Source organism: Falco naumanni, chromosome 4, assembly GCF_017639655.2.
Source record: "Falco naumanni isolate bFalNau1 chromosome 4, bFalNau1.pat, whole genome shotgun sequence".
Lineage (NCBI taxonomy): Eukaryota > Metazoa > Chordata > Aves > Falconiformes > Falconidae > Falco > Falco naumanni.
In genome coordinates, this window is record NC_054057.1 from 90,876,147 (window position 1) to 90,896,210 (window position 20,064).

Below are 20,064 nucleotides of genomic sequence, written 5' to 3' on the forward strand. Positions count from 1 at the left end.
GGGAACTGGCACTGCTGGAAGCGCTGTGCCAGGCAGCACTGGGGGCAGGATGCGCCCTGGCTTTGTTCCTCTGCCAAGTGACAAACCACGCGGGCTGGCTGACCGAGATCCAAGAACTTCACCCTTGGGCGTAAGAGTCATCACCAGTATAAGCTGTGAGCAGCAGTAGGAGTGCAGAGGCTGGATTTCCAGTTTGCGAAGAGAAATGGAGCTTTAAAACGCAAGTCCTGCAGAACCGAGGCTAATCATCTGCTAGGCACCCACAAAGACATGTATGAATGACATGTTTCAGCAGAGTAAAAAACTTGGGTCTAGCCTACACTGTCAATGTAGTAAAGTTTTCTGCCTATTAAATATACCACAGTATGCTACCCATCACTGAGCGAACCTGAGCGTGTGCCAAGATGAGGAGTCTTTAGCAATATGTAAAACTTCAAGCCTTCCCACAAGCTTCTGTACATCTGTGTTCTCACCACGGCTTTTGCATGCTGCAGAGGAATCCCAGCTGTTTAATGAAGGCCTTTGCTAATGGGAGCGGAGACCGCTGCATTCTCATCACATTTCCCACCTACAAAAGGGACAAGCGCATGGGCCGGGAGGGTGTGCCATTTTTATAATTTGGGCTGGAAGACTAAGCGCGAGAGGAGTACTACCTTTTAATAAATCAGATTGTTCCAGTCAGCACCACATGGTATTACAGGAAAATCACACGCTGTGCCAAAGCTTCCATGGCACTCGGCTGCCGAATGCTACCTTGAAGCGGCTGCTGTCAGTTCTCTGAACACCTGACCCACAAGCACTATTGCTTGCGTGACCAATATGCTGGTCATGAGAATAAGTTTTGCCACCTTTATGTACGTAGGGACTCCTGTATTTAGAATGGGTGCATAAGTTTTTTCTTCCCTCTCTTTATTTTAACACTACAGAATGATTTTAAAAACAAAAGGTATTGCCTTTTAAGTGGTGACTAAATACAGTTATGTGAGTCACAAGGGAGAATAAATATGATTGCACTTCTCACAGCCAGACAGTAAAAGCTGTTCTACTACTACTAGCAGTCTATCTGTAAGCAATCAGCTGCTTTTTCCTATTCGGAAATCCACTTCACAGGCAAGCGTATTCTTGTCTTGTATTATGTAACTGATCTACTGTTTCAGAAATTAATCCATTTTCTACGCTTTGAAGATTTTTAGTCTGAGTGGATGTAGTAATCTTAACTATTTTCTAGAACTACTGCTTCACCCACGTTGGCCAAATAAAGTCTAAGGAATTCCTGTAAATTAATTAATTTCCATTTAGAAAAATGGGAGTGGCACATTGCATTTAAAAGAAAAAACCCTCAAAGTGCTCATTTAGGGTTTGTTGGAGTATAGTATGTATATATCTATCTATCTATCTCATCCACCCCTTCTAATACTGAAGGTAACCTTGGACAGTCTCTCTTGGCTGTTTTTAACAGGAGAATGTACACTGATGTGCTAACAGTGTAGAACTAAATTTATGATTACACTTATGCGTCGGGCAAGAGGAAACGTCAGCACTCTATACGCGTTAGAGGATCACCTAGCCTGCCTCCCTTTTGCAGGAGCAGACTGATTTCTGCAGGCTACAACCAGTCCCCTTCCAGATCTACAACCGGTCCCCTTCCAGATCAGACTGGCACTGTCGCAGATGTCTTACCAAAGGGACCTTGAGGAGAAGACAGAAGGTCTTCACAGGGCTTCATCTTGTGCTGTTAGAACCAGCACACGATCTGGCCACTTCAGCAGAGGAGGACAATGAGCTGAAGGGTAAGAAACCTACAGCTGCTGCCCTTTCCTACCTGCCCTGCTCCCCTTCTCATCCTACATCTATATACTTCTCTCTTGCACTAGGATTAGGGCATTCCCCCAAAGTCAATGAGTTTATTCAAAAATACTGCTACTGCAAAGTGGAAAAAAAAAATGATAAAAAATCTCCATGTAGGCCTGCAGGTGTAGGACACAGCAGCAGCTGGGGCTGGGAGGTGGGCTGGACCTCTGTCATCCAAGAGGCAGTGGCAGCATGTGAGGAAAACGTTCCCTGACAGGGCAGGGAGCACAGTGCCGGCCATCCCTGCCCTTTGGGCATTTTCCTGGGAGTCTCCTGCCATGTGCTCAGCTGGGTGTGCTTGGTAACACCCGCACGTGGGCACCTGCACACCCACTCCTCACTCGCTTGCTCTCCCTTCTCTGGGTCCCTGCGCTCTGCGGTGCCAGCGCCTGCCTCTTGCTGGTCCGTGTTCTGCTCCTGCGCCCCCCTCGTCTCCAGCTAGGCTAGGCAAAGCAGAGTTCGTCTGTGACATCCCGGCTGGCCAGTCAGCGTAGTGATGCTATGAGTTCCTCTGCCTTCAGAGTTTCTCCCTCCCTTCTGGCTGCAGCTATAGCTACAGCTATAAACTTATTATTATTATGAAACTGTCCGACCTCTAAAGTTTTTGCCTTTTTGTGCTGCAAATCTAGCACTCTGCAACAGCTTTAAACCCTACTGCAAGTGAGAACTGAACATGAGCCACCATCTGCTCCTGGGTACAGCCTCCCAGTTGCAGCAAGCATCCTCCCACGCCACTGCTTCCCCCAGCCCCAGCTGCACATTCCCAGTTGCTCACCAGTACACTCACTGGGAGGGTATCTTGCTCTGTGCACCTACCGTGTGTTGTGGTAATGAGCCAGGTTGCTTAGAAATGCACAGATACCTTCAACTAGGATTTTGAGACTGACTGTAGGAAGGTTTAGACACACAAACATATGGGCATATACACTTCTGATGCAAGTGGAGAGTAAGTCTGTACCTACAGAAAAATGTTCTCAACAGGACACAGGAGTTTTATGTAGGAAAGGGAAAGAAAAAAAAAGCACCACAGGTGGGTGTACAGACAGTTTCCATCTATAATTTACAAGATGATGACTCAGATGTATATAAATTAAACTACAAAATACCCTTTTGTTGCAAGGTTACGTGACCTGACGAAGAGTCACCTAGACCCAGAAAGCAGATAAAGGGGTTATATCCTTCATAAAACGGTAATGAAATTAGGTATTTTTTACAGTGCCAGCTACTGCAGTAATTAGACTTAAACTTGCAAGTCTAAAGTAGAAAAAGCAATGGAAACAAGCTCACCTTTCAAATTACATTTGAAGCTATTAGTTGACTAAAAATATTTTGCTTCTGATCCAGCACAGAAGTGCTTACATGTACAAAACACAGCTTGAAAGAGTGAGAATTTTATTTTCCTTTACTGAATAATAAAGACAGTGTTTAACACAGAACGATGAACTGTAAATTACGTTACCTTTTCTCCATAGCCTCTATCTTTGGTCATCATTTCCCTGAGCGTCTGTAATACTTTAATACATAGTTTCTCCTCATTCTCCTCTAGCAGCTGTTTAGTATGCTTTATTAACCTGAAAAGACCAATCAATCACAGCTTGTTTTAGTACTATTATTCTAAAAATAGGGTAAGATATACGTGGCTATCTTACTTAATTGGTTTAAGCTGCAAACAAGTTTTATCATCATACCATTATACAACCGTCTTGGGAACATTCTCTCAAGATTAACATTTAACCAGCTATCATGGGCTTTAGTGAAGTCGCAAAGGAGGTGGTCCCTGGGCAGGAGGACAGCCAGATAAAACCTTCTGGCTACAGGAGAAAGGAGTCAGGGGAAGGGGCAGTGGGATTTCAGACCTGACAGTCCTCCAGAGCATGCACTTAACAGTAAGAAAGAAAACTACTCCACATACTACTTCAATAAAAAACATACTGAGAGTCCTGGAGAGTGCAATTAGAAAGCCATCCTACCCAGCATTTGTTACTTGCGCCGGTACCTAGTTTCCATAAACCGTATATAACCCAGCCCCCTCCAGGAGGTGATCAGAGAAGCTGTTCTGAATTGCCCTCTAAATGACCTTCTAATCTTTCCTTTTCCTTCCCTCTAAATGTGGGCAGTGTCTGCGTTAGATGATGCATGTGATAACTGATTCTGACATACTTCCCCAGCACTAAGCGCTGCAAGACCAAGTACCCTGCAAACATTACTAGGGTTGAAGGCAGGTATCAAAAACAGGGACCAGCTGAATTTTTTTTACTCATTTATACTACCATTGTTCATAGCATTTGCATCCTGCAGCAAATGCAGAAATTTTTAAGCATTAGCTGTGAGAGCATATCAAGCAGTCTCTCCCCATTCCCAAGGGCAGGGTTTTTTTCTTCTCCAAGGGCAAACTCCATTTACCATACTATGAAATACTGTGTTTTACAAGTATGTCAAAGCATATCAAGTATTCACCAAGCTGGGTAAGAGCACACCGCTCCACAGGGCGTTCAAAAATTGGGAAAAAGCAAAACATAACAAAAACCTTCCCAATACGCCAGACTTGGAGACGAGACTTACTTGCAAATGAAACCTCCGCTTTCACATTTCCTCCTTGCATCCGTGTTTTCTGGGAAGAGCAGTTCAGGCCTGTGAAGCACATCTACCAGTACTGACAACTCTGCCTGGACAAGAGGACGTAGGCGATCCTCTAAAGCTGATACTATGTCCTAGAATACAACCATATCAAGATTTTAAACAAACATAACATACATATACATTTATAGGCAAATTAATTTTACAGATCGCAAAAGACGGACAGGACACTTAGGTCTGCCCTGCCTGAATAAACTAGATTAAAGACCTCAGAGTTTGGTCAAATTAGACTTTTAATAGTTGTCGTTAAGAGGGGAGCCCTGATTCCCAGCAGTCCCCTAGACTACTCAGTTTCCCTACCCTCCACATCTTTGTTGGTGCTTTTGTTGATATACAAGAAAGATTCAGAGCTGCACTGAAACTGTGTGATAATGATCAGGCTGTTTGTGCTTACAAGAACTGACAAAAAAGTGTTACTGTTAAAATTATGCAAAAATAAAATTATCTCCCTTTCCCTCAGTGTTTGGAAAGTTGTAATTACCTTAAAAATGAAAACACATTTATCCTAATACTTAAGCAGAAAATGCCGAGATACCTATGAAGCCAGAGAGGAAGTTTAATCAAATTGAAATGGACAAATAGGGAGAAGCTATTTCAAGGAGACGGGGTTGGGCAGTGTTTTTACATTACATAATATATGTTTACATAAAGCTGGAACTGTTTGCCAGAAAAAACTTTTGACCAGAGAATGAATCTTCAAAGGATAAAGGCATCATTCAAGGTGAATTTCATTTGGTATAAAGAAAGGCCTTATTGAACTGTCTTCAGATCTGAACATCGAATACAGCTCTAACACATCAGTCCTTATTTCTAACATGAAATATTATGTTTAAATAGTCTTTTAGCAAAATCAGTATGGGAATGCACACACTTTTGTTTCAGGGAATGACTGTGGCTGCACCTGGTTCACTAGGAACCCAGACACCTATTTACTTCAAGCTCTGCAGTGGTCTCCAGGCAGGGCTGTGACACCTTCGGTTGTACAGAGAGTTTTAGCATATAAGGAGCAAAGCACTGGAGCAGTTTGGAGGGCTGTGACGATGAGAAAATTCCTGTCTTATCAAAGAAATATTACTAATGGTGGAACAAGAATACTTCAAGTACCACTAGTTTTAAATACCAACATCTCCTAGGGCAAGTACTTCTATACCCATTAGCCGTGCACGTTCAATTACCTGTCTTGATACAAAGGTTTACTTAATTTTATATACAGTATTACAGTAGTATTCAGCATCAGCTAAGTTGATTACCATGTGGCATTTTGACTAGTTAATTCCCAAATGTCCTTCTACTTAGTGAATTCCTCCTTTTGTGTAGGCATGCAAGTAAATGCTTATCAAAGGAGGAAGGGGTGCTGGGTAGTCACCTGTAATCTTTCAATTATGTTTCGATAATCCCTGGAAGCAGCGAGCACCGAATCTCTGCGGGCAGCATTCCTTGCAGTCATTCGCCAGTTCATTGCAGTCTTCTGTACAATGTTATGAGATTTCAGAAAGAGATTGTTGACCTGACTGTCCAAGTCTACAGGAATTGCAATTGCTCGGCTTTTTGCTGCAAAAAGCAAAAGTTAGTGAGACTGGACTCCCTGAGCCCACGCATTACAGCCAATGCAAGAACCAGACAACCTCTAGCTGCAATTCCTTCTATAGTCTCCTTCACGTACATGTCACACAACATGATGCTCAGTCCCTGCATAATGGCTCAGACCTCAGTGTGGCGTTACATTTAAAGTCTTTCATGCCTCAGAGCTGTTTACTGTCTATAAAGTGCGGGAGCAGGAATCCATCCTTACTCTCAACAACTCACGCTAACACACACGTACACCTGCCTAACAGAATCTGGCCTCATATCCAGTACAAGTTACACTTCTTGCTATTACAAGTGGAGCAATTTACTAGGAGGAGTGGCACAAAACTATTTTCTTGTTGCAGATCAACAGGACTGCAGAGAGTTTTGAGGTTAAATGGAGAAAGCACTTCAGGTTACAGTGACAACACCTATTGCTCAACCCTGACAATACATTAACATAACTCTGGATTTGTACTATCCCTCAGCTCCAAGTTATCTTCAAGTGGCACCTGCGGGAAGTAAACTGCGCTTTCTTTTTGGAAGGATGACATATAAGCAGCTAATACTGGATGACTATGTTTGCAGCAGTTAGTCCTGCTTACACCCATTTCTTACCTACATCTGAGAGGACCCGAATGCAGCTTTCCACCGACGCCTTTTGGCTTGGCATTAACCAGTTGCAGTGGTACACTCTGAACACACCTTGAAGCAACTGTACAAACACAGGCTGGCGAGTCTAGAACACAAGGTTAAGGGAAAGGAAATCAAACCCATTGCACCGTACTGAGATAAATCAGCATCACCCTGAGGTAATACCGGTTACCAGCTTCAGCCATGAGTCTCTGCACACCAGTCATTTCTAACTGGTCTGCATCCACTTGTTAGGCAACTTCATGTTGTAGGCAGCACATCTACCACACAATCAGCAACTGAATGGCAAGGGTGGGAACTAACGCTGGAAGGGAAGCATTAAATAGATAGCTTTTAAAGCATAAAGCCTTAGTAATTGATGCTTGACTAAGCAGAGGAAATAAGCAGTCATCTTCATCTGTGTAATCAGAGTTATCAGCAAACCTAGCATACAGAGACTCTTCTTTTAGCATTGACCAGTAGCTGACTCAATAGTCCACAGGTAAATAGGTCTTTGCTTTTGGCTAAACGACAGCACAGCTCCAGAGCTGAAAAGTCATCATTTCGAGTATTATTAGCTGGTATCTAATTTACCGAAGAAACGAGCTGTGTGTTTGTTATTTCCGACACAGGTAGTAGTTAGTGGTAAATGCTACAGCTGCTATGGATCAGCCAAAATTAAGGCGTGGGTTTTAGCCCTGTATTTCACAAGATGATCTTCCACTACAGATAGGTGAGCTACTCCAACACACATGCACGAGCTCTGTTCTTTCATCTTTGCAACATCCCAGCAATAGTGACCAAAACTCCCTCTTTGTTTTTGTACAGTAATTACATCACAGAACAACTAATTTATTTCACCTGTAGAGGAAGGGGTATTTTAAATATTTCAAATGAACCTATGTTGAGAGGGAATACCCCACATCCCTGTGCCTGCTAGCTACGTAATGTTTCTATCAGCTAAGTGAACTACACCACAGTGCAAAGCCCACAAGACTTAGGAACCAGTGAAAAAATACCTCTTGTATTCTGGTCAAGATTAATGCCTGTTTGTAAGAAAAAAGGGGAGTTAGATTTAAAAGCCAAATCTATTTCATTAATTCATCAAATAACGCTATTACAAAATGTAGAAAAGGAGAATCAAAATTCAAGAACCAAAAATTACTAAGAGGCAAATACTATTATCCTTTCTAGAAATAAGCCAAACACCAAAACCATGGCAGACTGTATTCTCCAAAGGCACTGAAAATACCTGCACTTTCAGATTTAAGCCACCCACATATTCCTTCCAGTTCACATTTAAACACTTTTCAGTCTTGAAAAGCTTCAGAGATGTTTCATTTGCTTAAACTAGGTCAATAAATCAAGTAAGAAATTTACTTCATGTCCTCCAACTACACTTGTGAAGGAAGGCCTTGGGCAGCAGCACCCTTAGGAGGCAAACAGTCTAAGCAGTACTTGTTAAGGAGGGGAAGTTTTGGACAGCTGTTCTTTGAAAAGACGTATTTATGTTCTCCTAATTTTATATTATTTGAACTGCATGACAGATGTACAAGGTGTTCCTTGAACAAGCAAGGCCAGCCCTGACTCCAAGGAGGTACAATTTGAGTCGAACAAGCCATAACACGAACAAGCACGAGACAAGAAGAGGCTCGCACGGGAAGAAGCAAAATGACAGGGTGCTGCAGAAAGGACAGGGAGTGACTGAATCCAAAGGCAACGCCAAGGAGAGTGGCAACAGTCAGTCACCTCTGGAGACAATGGCATCAGATCAGGCAGCAGCAGCTGCAGACTGCCCTGCATCATCTCAGACAGAAGGGAAAAAGCCCACCGAGAGGAGTCATGTACGACATGTATGAGTGATGTACCAGCTAGGTGGTCCCATGGGCTGTACTCCCCTCAGGTGGGAGAGCCCCTAGTTACGGGCAAGGGCCCTGATCAGCAGAAAAAGGAAGAGAAGCAGAGCTTTTAACTTAAGAGATGCAGAAGGAAGATAAATCTAGGACAAGACAACAACACAGCTATCAGTTGAGATGGTAACAAAGAGGTGAGATAAGTTACTTCAACCTGCTAGACAGAGGGAGAGATCGAGAAACTAAAGGAAAACCGCTGACATAAAATTATCAGATGGCTAGAATACGACGGTAAGGAAGCGTATTCAAATGCTGTACGCTCAGAGACACAATTAAAAGCATGACAGCCAAGGTTCACGGTACAGAGGGAAGAGAGAAGGGCAGAGCCCCAGGGACACTGCTAACTTGATCTCAATTTCTCTTTTCTTTTGATGAAGGTTTGACAAACTAGCGTAGAGGCTGATACTGCAGTAACAGCAGACATTTTAAAGTCACATGAGGAGCAAACAACTGCTCACGCTCAGACTCGCAAGAGCCCAAACACAGCCGTTGCTGCTCTCCATGCCCCCACAGGTGATGCCCGCTGTTTGGCAATTGAAGGGTGTTCGAGTCCATCTCAAACACTGCTCTGTTGCTTTCAATGTGCCTATGTCCACGCCTGAATAAGGAGGGCTGTCTAACCAAAGAGTTGGTTAGATCAGGCTGGCCACTGACCATCCAGACATGGGTTGAGTACCCGTCCTGACTCCAGGAGGGCAGAGATGCCAGCAATCATTAAGACAAAAGCAGGAACACTGTTGCTCACGCCGAGCAGAAAGAAGCCTTTACCTGATGCACAGTCACGCAGCAGTTTTACGTACACTTCCCTGAAGCAATGCACTCACCATGCTCCAAAGGGCTAGCATGAATTCTTTGATGAGGGACTGACACATCAGCCAGATGCCCTTTATGGCCTCTTTTGGGAACCAGATGCCAGTCACATTCAGTTGCAGACCTGGAGTTCGTACTGTGAACCACTGCCTCTGGCATGATGAGGTTGCATCAAGTTTCAACAACTACCATACTTAAAACTTCTGAAAGACCTGCCAGGCACCTGACCGCTCCACCCACACTCCTCCCAAAAAGTTATTTATGAATAAAAGAATGATGTTATCTTTGTGCTGAAATACAAATATTAGGGCAATGTCCTGACACTGCTGTTCTGCAGTGGAAATCTTTACCTTCTGTCACTTTACAAACGTTTCAAGCTTCTCCATATTTCCCCAACTTTTGAACAACAGAAAAAAGTTACCCAGCTTAATGAAACATACTAGAGCTTTGGGAAATGTTTTGGTTTTGGAATGTTTTTGTTTTTAAAGGAAATTAGAATCTTCCTATAAAAACATGTTTTCTTTAAACAATCACGTCTGCAGCCTCTGTAACGTAACACCTTCCTCCTGGCTGGAAAGCTTGCCAGCAAAGCTTTATCTTCCCTCTTCATGGCACTCTGGAGAACACCGTGATGCCATGCTACTGCTTCACCACTGCTAGACAGCTGGCATGCCAAACCATTGCTGAACAAAACTGCTTGTTTGTTCTCCTGCACCTGCCCACATCATCTTACCCAACTGCATTCTGATCTACGGCTGCAAAGAGGATGACCAGAGCCCTAAGGTGCAACTGCAACACAGAACAGGGACAAATCCTTCATTCCCCCATTTGCAGTGTGATTTTCTCACATGGAACCTGACAATGACACATAGAAACTGTCTCCAAAAGACCTGTGTGGTCTCGGTGGTAGCACGGAGTTGAATCTACTAACGAAGTAATGTAGGATTTAGCTTCTCTAGAAAAATGGTTGTACTCTGACCTACAATTCTTTCCACTTCTGCAGCAAAAGAAACATCCTGGTTGCAAAGGAACCGTATTTGCTCCACCATTACAAACACATGTGTTTTGTTTTAAACGGTAAATGGAACCCAAATGGAATGAACATAATTGCACTGGCGGTGTATTTCCACTTCTCTGCCTTTCTACATTTTCCTACCTGCAAAGTAGTGCTCTGATCAGAGAACGGGGAACTGAAGAAAGTGGTGACTATACTCATCACGATTTCTGTAACATACTTCTCCAATATGGAGTCAGCGTGCTTTCTGTCGCTGGTGTTGTTACAAGCCTGCAAGACAATTCATCCTTAGGTCAGAAGCAGCTCAACCCAGTTAGACTAACAAGTGTTACCGACTGAAATCCTTGATTTTGTATTGTTCTAGTCACAGCAACACCCTGCCACAATATTTATGACGCTTGGATCTCTGGATTTCCAGAACACAAAAGCAGAAGCCCGACACTTACTGTTCTAATGTGCCGGCATGTAGCACGTTTAGGGAAGAGGGGAAAAAAAACCCACAGAGTGCCTTAGAGGAGAGAAAGTAGTAGGGTAGGGAGGACTGAGGTGTAATGCTTTCGTATGGGGAAATACTTGGAATCCCAGGCAAAAAGCCATAAGGCCAAACAAATGCCAAGCTTGGAAAAAATTTGTCCTGACCTGCCAAAAAACGTTGACTATTGCTTGGGAAGGAGTTCACTTATCCTGGCCAGAATAAGCAAGCCAGGTGGCAGAACAGAAAAAGGCATTAGACAAAGGAGCAGGGTGTGGGGCTTTTCTGAGTTGTTTTTTTTTTTCTTTTTACAAGGAAAATATTAATGTGTTCCATGGAATATGACTAATGAAATCCACAGGCATAAGGAAAAGAAGGCACTTGAAAAATTTGAAGGAACACAGTATTCGGGGTACTTACTGCCTTCATGCACTGTTATGTCTTATTCTTACTGCTCTATACTAAATAGGTTCATTTAGGCTTTTTGAATTCTGTTCCTAATACAGAAATCATTACCCGACAGATGTCAACTAGGAAGTTCTCAAATAGCTTCCACATATGATTACTGGTGTAAATCTCCTTCATTTCTACTTCCGTGTCCACATAGCAATGATTCAAGAAGTTGATGTACGCAATTTTGACCTAGAAGTATAGAAAAACAATACCATTAAAAACCAAAAACCTGACTGGTATTATGAATGAATATAACGTCACACTAAAACTGCTATATAAATAATTTCTAATTCTACTTCTTCCTTTTATTTAAGCACTAGTGAAATTTAATGCCATGAATAGCAAGACATCATCCAATAAAAAAAACCATCAGGATTATTGCAGACCAAAACATCAGCATAATAATAATTTCCAGTTCTGCAGAACCATCTGTTCAAGGTTAGCAGCATACTCCATAAACCTCTCTGCCTCAAGAACCCTATAAAACCACCAAATACAACATCACATCCCCATTTTAAGAGCAAGGAAATAAGTATAAAAGGATTTAACTTTACTATCCAGATTGACTGGGGTTACCAATTGCAGAACCAGGGAAGGAATCCTGTTTCCCGCTCACAGCTTACTGTCCACCTGCACCACCACCCTCCCCAGGCCAGACCCAGCAGTATCAAATCTCCCTCACCCAAAATCAGCACGCTTCAAACACATACAGGCCAGTGCCTCAAACAGCCCTCACCTCAGGGATGCAATCCTCATGGGTTACTACCCTAACAATATCATCCAAAGGAAGAAGGGAGTTGCATTTTATTTCTGTGTAGACATTTTTGCCTTCTGTGCACACAGCAAGCAGTTCTACTAAGTGGATGTGGTACATCAGCGGGCTGTTTTCATCCATCCGATCCCTCTCAGATCTCATCATCTGCACCAAAGTCTGGAAGGAGGCTCTGTCATTGTAAAACACTAGGACATCCTCTCCCGCATTCACCAGCTACCAAGAAAGAAAAACATTCCATCGGCAGATCAAAACCTGTACACATCCCCGCAGCATCCTCTCCTAATCTGTGGGCTGACTGTTACAGTGCAAACCCCAATTAGCTATTCTTTAGACACTTAAAAGGAGTGCAGCCCACCAAGTCAGCTGGGCATTCCTCTTGCACTGCCTTCATGGGATAGAGGGCTCGAGTATGACATTTTCTCTTAAAGAATTTACCACTTCTTAACTGCTGAAGAACTTCAAAGTCAGTCCAACTGACTGCTTAAACAGAAGCTGTGCCAAGAAGCTTGTGACTTTCCGTTGTGCTTTTTTTATTTCACATATATTGCCTCAGCTGACTTTTTAATACAGCTCGCTGCAGACATGCTGTTTTGGTCAGAGGAACGCCCCAGGCACACGCTGGATGGGAGGATTGCAGGGCTCAGTAATTCCACCCTTCCGAACAAACATCATCGATTTTCCAAGGCTAGCGAGTGACACGTTAAGTCACACACTATCAGCTTTGCATTTGAGACCCGGATGGCCACATTTTCAGACCTCCTGTAAAGACCACGAAGGGAAGGAGAACAAGCAAACCGAGACCTGCTTGAGGCCCTAAGGTAACCCCCTTTTCTCAGCAGCCGCTGACCCCCATGGAAACCGATTGCTGAGCACCTCGCAAACCCGACTCAGTGTTGAGAAGCTCATGAAACCATTCTTGAACAGAACGACAGAATGTGGAAGACCTTTGATCAATCTAGTCAGACTAATTTAAGAAAGTCAGAGCTGGACAAATCTGATCCTTGGGCTCCCCCTGCTGAAGAGGCCAATTAAAAATCCTGTCAGATGAGTGAATACACTGTCAAACAGATCACATTTAATATCCAACTTAAAGGGATTTATTCACTTTTCTCTTACACCTTTCCCTTCTAGCATGACAGCCCAATTTCCCAGTTACTTACACACCTGAAATTCTGAAGACTCTCAGACTTCTCCCCCTTCAGCACTGAAACAGCTAATTATGTATGTCTTGGTAAGAAAAGAAATTCCCAACAAAATACTATCATGGTAAAATTTTCCTTCTACATTAGTGATCTTGAAAATTAAACTATTTCTCCTCTAGCAAGTTTTGCTAGGGAAAGGCACTCTTTGCTTCATAAGCCTACCTTTACGCTGCTGTGTAGAGACCCAGAAAGTAATTTGCAAGTATCATTAATAACCAACCACTCGTTATACCTACAAGTAAAGAGCTCAGAAAGCAGTCGGTCACAAAAAACCCTGTGCTTTCTGGTAGCTGCATGCTCTTTTTGCATTGTGAGAGCTAACTGTCAGCTTCTTGGCAGTCCCAGAAGCGAGAGGATCAATTTGTCACTTTTCACCAAATGGTATGTGAAAACTTCTGTTCAGACCTCGCAAATCTCTGCAGCTCTCACCTCAGCCATTACCATATCTTGGCATTTCTTAATGAATTTTCCTTCCGCCTTGACAATTGTCTGCAGGAACTTTATGTACTGAACATTTCTGCCATGTGTTTCGATACAGTGGACAAAGTGTTGAACAACGCGTTCATTAATCTCACTGCAAAGCTGGAAGTTGTTCATGAAAATGTGCTGCATTGTTACTGCTTCCAGAATCTAATGGATGAAAGAAAGAAAGAAATTAGAAAATCAACAAACCACCAAACCCCCACAGAGGTCAGGATAGAGTCAGCACTCCTGCAGGTTGCAGGAAAAGAACATTTCTGAGGACCTAATCTTTCAACACAACAGGTCGTATCTATGCCTATTTTTCAGTCCACCTCGCCTCTTGAACTTTCTACACTGAAGCGGTCCCAAACAAAAAGATCTTGCCAATTTTTTGAGGCTGCAGAATGAAAACAAAATGTGACCCCCTTCAACCAATCTTGCATCAGAACAGGCCCAGAGGCGATCACCAAGGACAAACCATTCTCTTTTCTTGCTAGAAAAAAAAAAATATAAAAAAATCATGGCATGAGGTTATTCTTACCCCTGGGTTAAGGAACAGGTTTATGTGCTTGTGCAGCAATGCCTGGTTCTGTTGGTTCCCAGCACAAAAGTTCTGTAAAAACTCGTGTGCAAGCTTCATGATCTCCTGCATCCTCGTGTCTTCAGCCTGCGATCGCATGACAAGTAAGATGGGGTTAAAAAGAATCTAAAGGTTCACCTTCAGGTGAGTACTGGATGAGCCGCAGCTCCAGCTCTGCAAGGGAACTGTCACATCTCTCTCACACTCCAAAGAAAAACAAACCTCCACCCAGTTCACAGACATTAGGGATGAGTTTGGCCTGCTTCACAGTTTTAAAGATCATCAAAAATAACGACCATAATAGAAATTACAGTAGTTTATTCTCTAAAATTGCATACTCCACAGCCAAGCCTGCCAGCAACGTGCTTTAGTCACTTTTACACTTCTGAACATACCAGTATGTTGGCCAAACCACACATCACCACCTTGGGGCTACACAGGAAAACTGCCATGTTCCACTCAAATGCATTTCAGCAGCGACAAATAGGTAGTTTGTGGCAAAGAAGAGATGGAAAGTTATTGCTGCAACAGTTAAGCCCGATTTATATTTACTGGAATCAGCATACTACTTGCATGCTTCCAAGTACAGCTCAGGAATCAGTGCCTTTCCTCTCACACCAGCATGGATTACCAGTCCACTGATGGTATAAAACGCAGTTTGGAAAATTAGTGTCTGCTTTTATTTTTAAGGAGTTTCATATACTTCTAACGGTGAAACACCTTCCACACTGCCTGCCCGATATGTACCCACATGTATGGGAGAGACAGGTGACAAGAAACGTTGGAGGGTGTTTATGCTGCTGACTTTTTAGCAAAATACGAAGCAAGACAGCTTGAGACATAGTACTAACATTAATCAAAGCAACTGTCTAGAATTACTGGTTCTCACAAACCTGTAGAGTTTGGAACACAGGACAGCAGAGTGACCAAGAAAATGTGAAGAGCTCCCTCACCCATGCAATGCTAAGTACCCATCACCTGTGACTAATGGGCTGGCAACGTGATGACCTTGGGGTGTGTTTCATCAACACACCACGGTGCTGTGCAAGCTCAACCCATACAGTAACCCAGGCAAAGCGGGCTCCCAACCGTGCCGCCGCCCTGACACGGCCCACTATGAAAAGCAGAGCTCACTGGGAAAGCCAGCTGGTATTTATTAATCTCTAAGGGAGAATTTGGGACTCTCCAACTCAGGGGGTCTGTGTCTAACTACTGGGTAGACCTGCAGATAAATCCCATGGGGGATCAGGCAACCTCGTTTCCCTTAGCATTCCCAGGACAGCTGTGACACAGCTGCCTCGCAGCAGTAACACGGGTCTTGCCTGCACCGATACAGCTCAACTTCAAGGCAGCACAACAAACCCCCCGTGAAAAGCTGAGTTGAGCCTTGGTCTTACTCTGAGCTACGACTGACAAATACCTCTTCAGGACACAGTGCATAACACTCTTTATTCAAAAGACTTAAAATAAAGCTCATGTAAGCTCCCTGTTATTTTTGAAGCAGGGATATTTCCTACACTATGATGCTTGGTAAAACAGCCTCCATGAATCCAATATAAAGGTAGAAGGTTTAGGAGGGTTCAGAGGAGGTAATAAAAGCCCATCAAAGTGACACGAAGCAAGGTGACAGCCGTACAGAAACTCAACCTTTTCATAAGGGATCTGCAGCAGCTCCAGCACAACCGCGTGAGCTCCCATGTTCCTCAGAAGTCGCTGCTGCTGCTTACGGCTCTTCCTGACCGAGGCACTTTCCTGAACACAGAGCTTGCTGAGCCGCAGCAGGATCTGGAGAAGAGACTTGCTTTAGAACCAAAACTCTGGGCTTTATTTCAGAGCATGCCAGGTGGCTGCCAGAGAGCAGCAACAGTGCAAAACACATCTGCATGGACCAGACCAGGCAGCAACATCAAGTTTTGGGGTCTCGAGGCGAGGAGCTAAGGCCTGGTTGCTCCTGCAACATCAGCAGAGGTGCAGAAGGACCAAGAGCCATGGGGAAACACAGGAGTAGAAGGCAGCGATGGTGTGTCTGCTGCCTTCTTGACATCCCTCGCCACCCCCCCAGGGACACAGCAGCCACTCGGCACAGGCAAGGGAAGCAGTTTACTGGCCGGGGCACCATCTGTGGCATCCCTGACTAGGGCTGGTCCTGCAGAATTCAGCCGGGCCAAGTGAACCCAGCAACGGGCTCCGCCATACAGAGCCACAGAAAGATCATTAGCACGCACCACACTGGTGCCAATGCGTGGTCTTTGTCTGGCATTTTTTTAAGTTAAACTTCAAAGTGGTTTTGAGTGCAAGGTACTTGGGTCAGGGCAAATTAAACAGCTCCTCCACTTGCTTACTTCCTTTGAAGCCTTTAACAATAACAATATTGTGTTACCATTGAAACAGCAGCAAAATGTCATGCTTCTTGCTAATCCATTCTTAAGGAAAGAATACACGTGTCGTGTTTATTGTATTCCTGGCTTCTCATTCAAGTTGGGATACGTTATGACTCAGCAAATAGTTTCCACAATAGATGAGTGACTCAGACTTTCCCGAGTGCCTCCCTCTTAGCGCAGCTCTCCAGAGCTCTGTTACTCATTTACACTTCCATTTAACCACCAGGAAGCAAAGTTTTACCTCTTTTACTACACGGTAGTTGTAGCTGCTAGTACTTTCAGGCTTTTGGGACTTGCTGTGACCTTCCTGAGGATAAAAATCAGACAATTTATTAGTAGCTTATACTATTGCCTTCACGAAGGCTAGAATTACTGTTCTAGGACAGTACCCACTCTCTTCCTGGAAAGAAGCATCATCCAGTTTTTCTGACAGTCTTAGAAAAATACATGTAATAATCCTGTCAAGTCACATTAACCTCTATAACATAAAATAAGGTGAGGGTAGGATGATTTTTAGAGACAGCAACCTCCTATCCTTTCCTTTGCTTGTCACATTCTCCCTGTAATCAAGTCTCTCCCAAAAAACCCCTTCTTACTTTCTCTCCCTCTCTACTATTATTGAGCTGTCATTGCACAGGTACCAAGAGATGCCTCACAATAGTATGGATGAGGAGAGCAACAAGTAAATTAGTTTTGTTTACTTCCAACAATAAATGTTCAGAACCCGGGGACTATTTCTTAAATTCTCTCATCCAGTCTTTTTCCATTCGACTGCAAATTATATGGAGCCAAGAAGTTTAATTAGTTCTAACCTGGATGCGCATGCCAGGAAAGTCCTGTATTATCGCGTACAGACAAAGCACTCTTCTGTCACGTAATCACAGTGCCATGATTCAAAATACACCACTTGAAAAGCTCACAGCTCTGCCCTTACATTATTCGAGGTACCTTTGACCATAGAAAACCCATGCAGTCTGTCAGTGCTGAGAGAACACAGCTCAGGAGCCAGAGCAAACCCAAATCAACTGCTCTGTTACAGCCTAAAGATGACATTTCAGTGGCTGCCAGTCCTGAGCAGTTTCTGCTGGAGACTAATTGCCACCAACTAGCACAAGCTCTCCTCTTATCCTGTCTTAATCTAAAAGCAACACAGATAGCCTCAGCAGGCTATACGGTGTGTGGGAAAAATAGGTTTTGGTTACATTTCTGGAAACAGTTCCATCATCACAAAACATTAACACATGAATTCGTGCAAACACAGCCTAATTACCTCTTTTTTCTTGTGTTCATTTTCACCTTGCACTCCATCCATAGTCTCATCAGGACCCTGGCCTTTGTATACCCAAAGCTCTGATTTTTCCACAATCGACCTCAGTTGGTCCAAATCTTGTTTTATCTGCTTGTAGTTGTCAACATCTTGGCTGGTAACAAGCAGTTGAACCTTACATGAATGCAGTATGTTAGTTGCACAAAATTTTAGCTGCAATACACACATTCAGATGAGAAACAACACTCTTAATGCACACACATACCTGCTTAAAAGCTTGAAGGACTTCTTGTCTCTGACTGAAGTGCCGGAAGAGCAGCTGAAGTGCTCCAGACACCAGGGGAGGATAATCGTGCATTGTCAAATGCAACAAAACTCTGAGAAACGTTCTGCCACCATGATCATCCAAATCCAGTGGTGTATTCTCCTCACTGAAAACAGAGTGTAGGAGTTAACTAGCATACAGGACTGATATCCCTGCAGGTTCCTAAGTCCAGTCAGCAGTGGCAGAACATCTGCTCTCTTACTTTTAAATAAAAGGGAAATTCATCACACCAAGTGCTATCTTAAGACACACATGGGTTTTTGGTGTACTGCTTAATAGGGAGGCTATTCCAGAATCTCATTAGTCATGGCTCACTAAGCTTACATTAACCAATTTACATTTTTCAGGATCATACTATACCAAAATATCTGTCCCTCTGTCAGCCTCACCCTACTGCTCAAATAGTTCTTGCCCATTCCCGGCACTAACCTTCCTCGCCATTTATGAAATAAAATCCTCAGTAGCCAGGTTGCAATGCTAATTATGTCAAGCACTTGAAATGATTCTCTTTCCCCTGCACCTCTTTTCTGAGCATGAGCAATTAATGTTGTGGTTTGTTGGTGGTTTTTTGTTTTTGTTGGGTTTTTTTTTCCCCTATGAGCCCCTCCTGAATCTTTTCCATATTCTACTTCCAACTTCCATTGAAAACTCTGGTTATTAATTCTATAAGCAAATCTCACTCTCCCTTTCTGCCTTCATTTAAGAAATCAGTTATCTTAGGTTTACAGAAAACAACTGCAGCTCTGAGCAGCTTAGGGACAAGCTCAAGTACTTGGAAGCTGCAGCTGACTTGCTGTCTTGTGGTTTAAGAAAGGATATAAGCTGCTCCAGAAGGAAGGCAGGCAAGGAAAGTACAGTTTGCTTGGCTCTGTCACACATACAACCGGAAAGGAGACTGTAGCAAGTGTCAGTCTCCTCTCCCAAGTAACAAGTGACAGGACAAGAGGAAATGGCCTCAAGCTGCACCAGGGGAGGTTTAGGTTGGGTATTAGGAAAAATTTCTTCACCAAAAGGGTGATTAAGCACTGGAACAGTCTACCCAGGGAAGCGGTGGGGTCACCATCCCTGGGGGTATTTAAAGGATGTGTAGATGTGGTGCTTAGGGACATGGCTTAGTGCAGCGCTGGGTTAATTGTTGGACCCAATCTTAAAAGGTCTTTTCCAACCTAAACAATTATATGATTCTGTGTGCAAAAAAATTACAAAAATCCAAAAATTCAAAACCAAGATGACTAAAGATGACTAAATATACATGTATCTCAGCAGAAGTCCTAATCCTTGCCTACATAAACTTTTCCACCTAAGATTTTACTGCAGCATTCCACTTGGATGCGCTAATCCCTCCAGCATGGCTTTCACCCACACAGACTTCTCATGAAGACCCTTCTGCCTCAAGGATGCCCGTGTCCCTTATCTGGGGCTTTAAAATGCTGCATGAAAGGCATTTCAGGAAAACAAAGCCTAGGCAACTGTGGCAGCTGTTTCCAACCTTTTCCCAGTTACCACCTCACTTTCAACTGCAATCCCCACTCCTTGGGAGTCCGGAGGCCTGCAGCCTGGGAACTCCTGAGATACTCCTTGATTAGCACTAGTGAAGAGGTACTTTCCTTCCACCAAAGATCCCCTCAGCTTGTTCTTCAATATGTTCAAAGTCTAGGGCTCCTGTGAAAACCAACAAGACACATACATGATGTCAGAGTTGCACCAAAGATGTTTTTGCAG

The 20,064-nt window shown here is 43.5% G+C and overlaps 1 protein-coding gene across 18 annotated transcripts in view; it reads right to left on the reverse strand.

The window, feature by feature from the left end:
* The window catches only part of ITPR1 (inositol 1,4,5-trisphosphate receptor type 1), a 183,012-nt gene that overhangs the window by 78,423 nt on the left and 84,525 nt on the right, over window positions 1–20,064 (reverse strand). For 10 of the 18 annotated variants that reach the window (XM_040592299.1, XM_040592305.1, XM_040592298.1 and 7 more), the window contains 15 exons: window positions 19,950–20,004; window positions 18,283–18,448; window positions 18,021–18,191; window positions 16,992–17,057; window positions 16,017–16,154; window positions 14,331–14,456; window positions 13,757–13,957; window positions 12,087–12,338; window positions 11,414–11,539; window positions 10,567–10,695; window positions 7,707–7,733; window positions 6,673–6,793; window positions 5,855–6,039; window positions 4,414–4,562; window positions 3,311–3,422 (listed from right to left, as the gene is read on the reverse strand). In XM_040592299.1, coding sequence (XP_040448233.1) covers window positions 3,311–3,422; window positions 4,414–4,562; window positions 5,855–6,039; window positions 6,673–6,793; window positions 7,707–7,733; window positions 10,567–10,695; window positions 11,414–11,539; window positions 12,087–12,338; window positions 13,757–13,957; window positions 14,331–14,456; window positions 16,017–16,154; window positions 16,992–17,057; window positions 18,021–18,191; window positions 18,283–18,448; window positions 19,950–20,004 — 2,024 coding nt within the window. The remainder of the gene's footprint in view (window positions 1–3,310; window positions 3,423–4,413; window positions 4,563–5,854; window positions 6,040–6,672; window positions 6,794–7,706; window positions 7,734–10,566; window positions 10,696–11,413; window positions 11,540–12,086; window positions 12,339–13,756; window positions 13,958–14,330; window positions 14,457–16,016; window positions 16,155–16,991; window positions 17,058–18,020; window positions 18,192–18,282; window positions 18,449–19,949; window positions 20,005–20,064) is intronic. The other 8 variants (XM_040592311.1, XM_040592309.1, XM_040592310.1 and 5 more) reach the window with 1 other exon arrangement.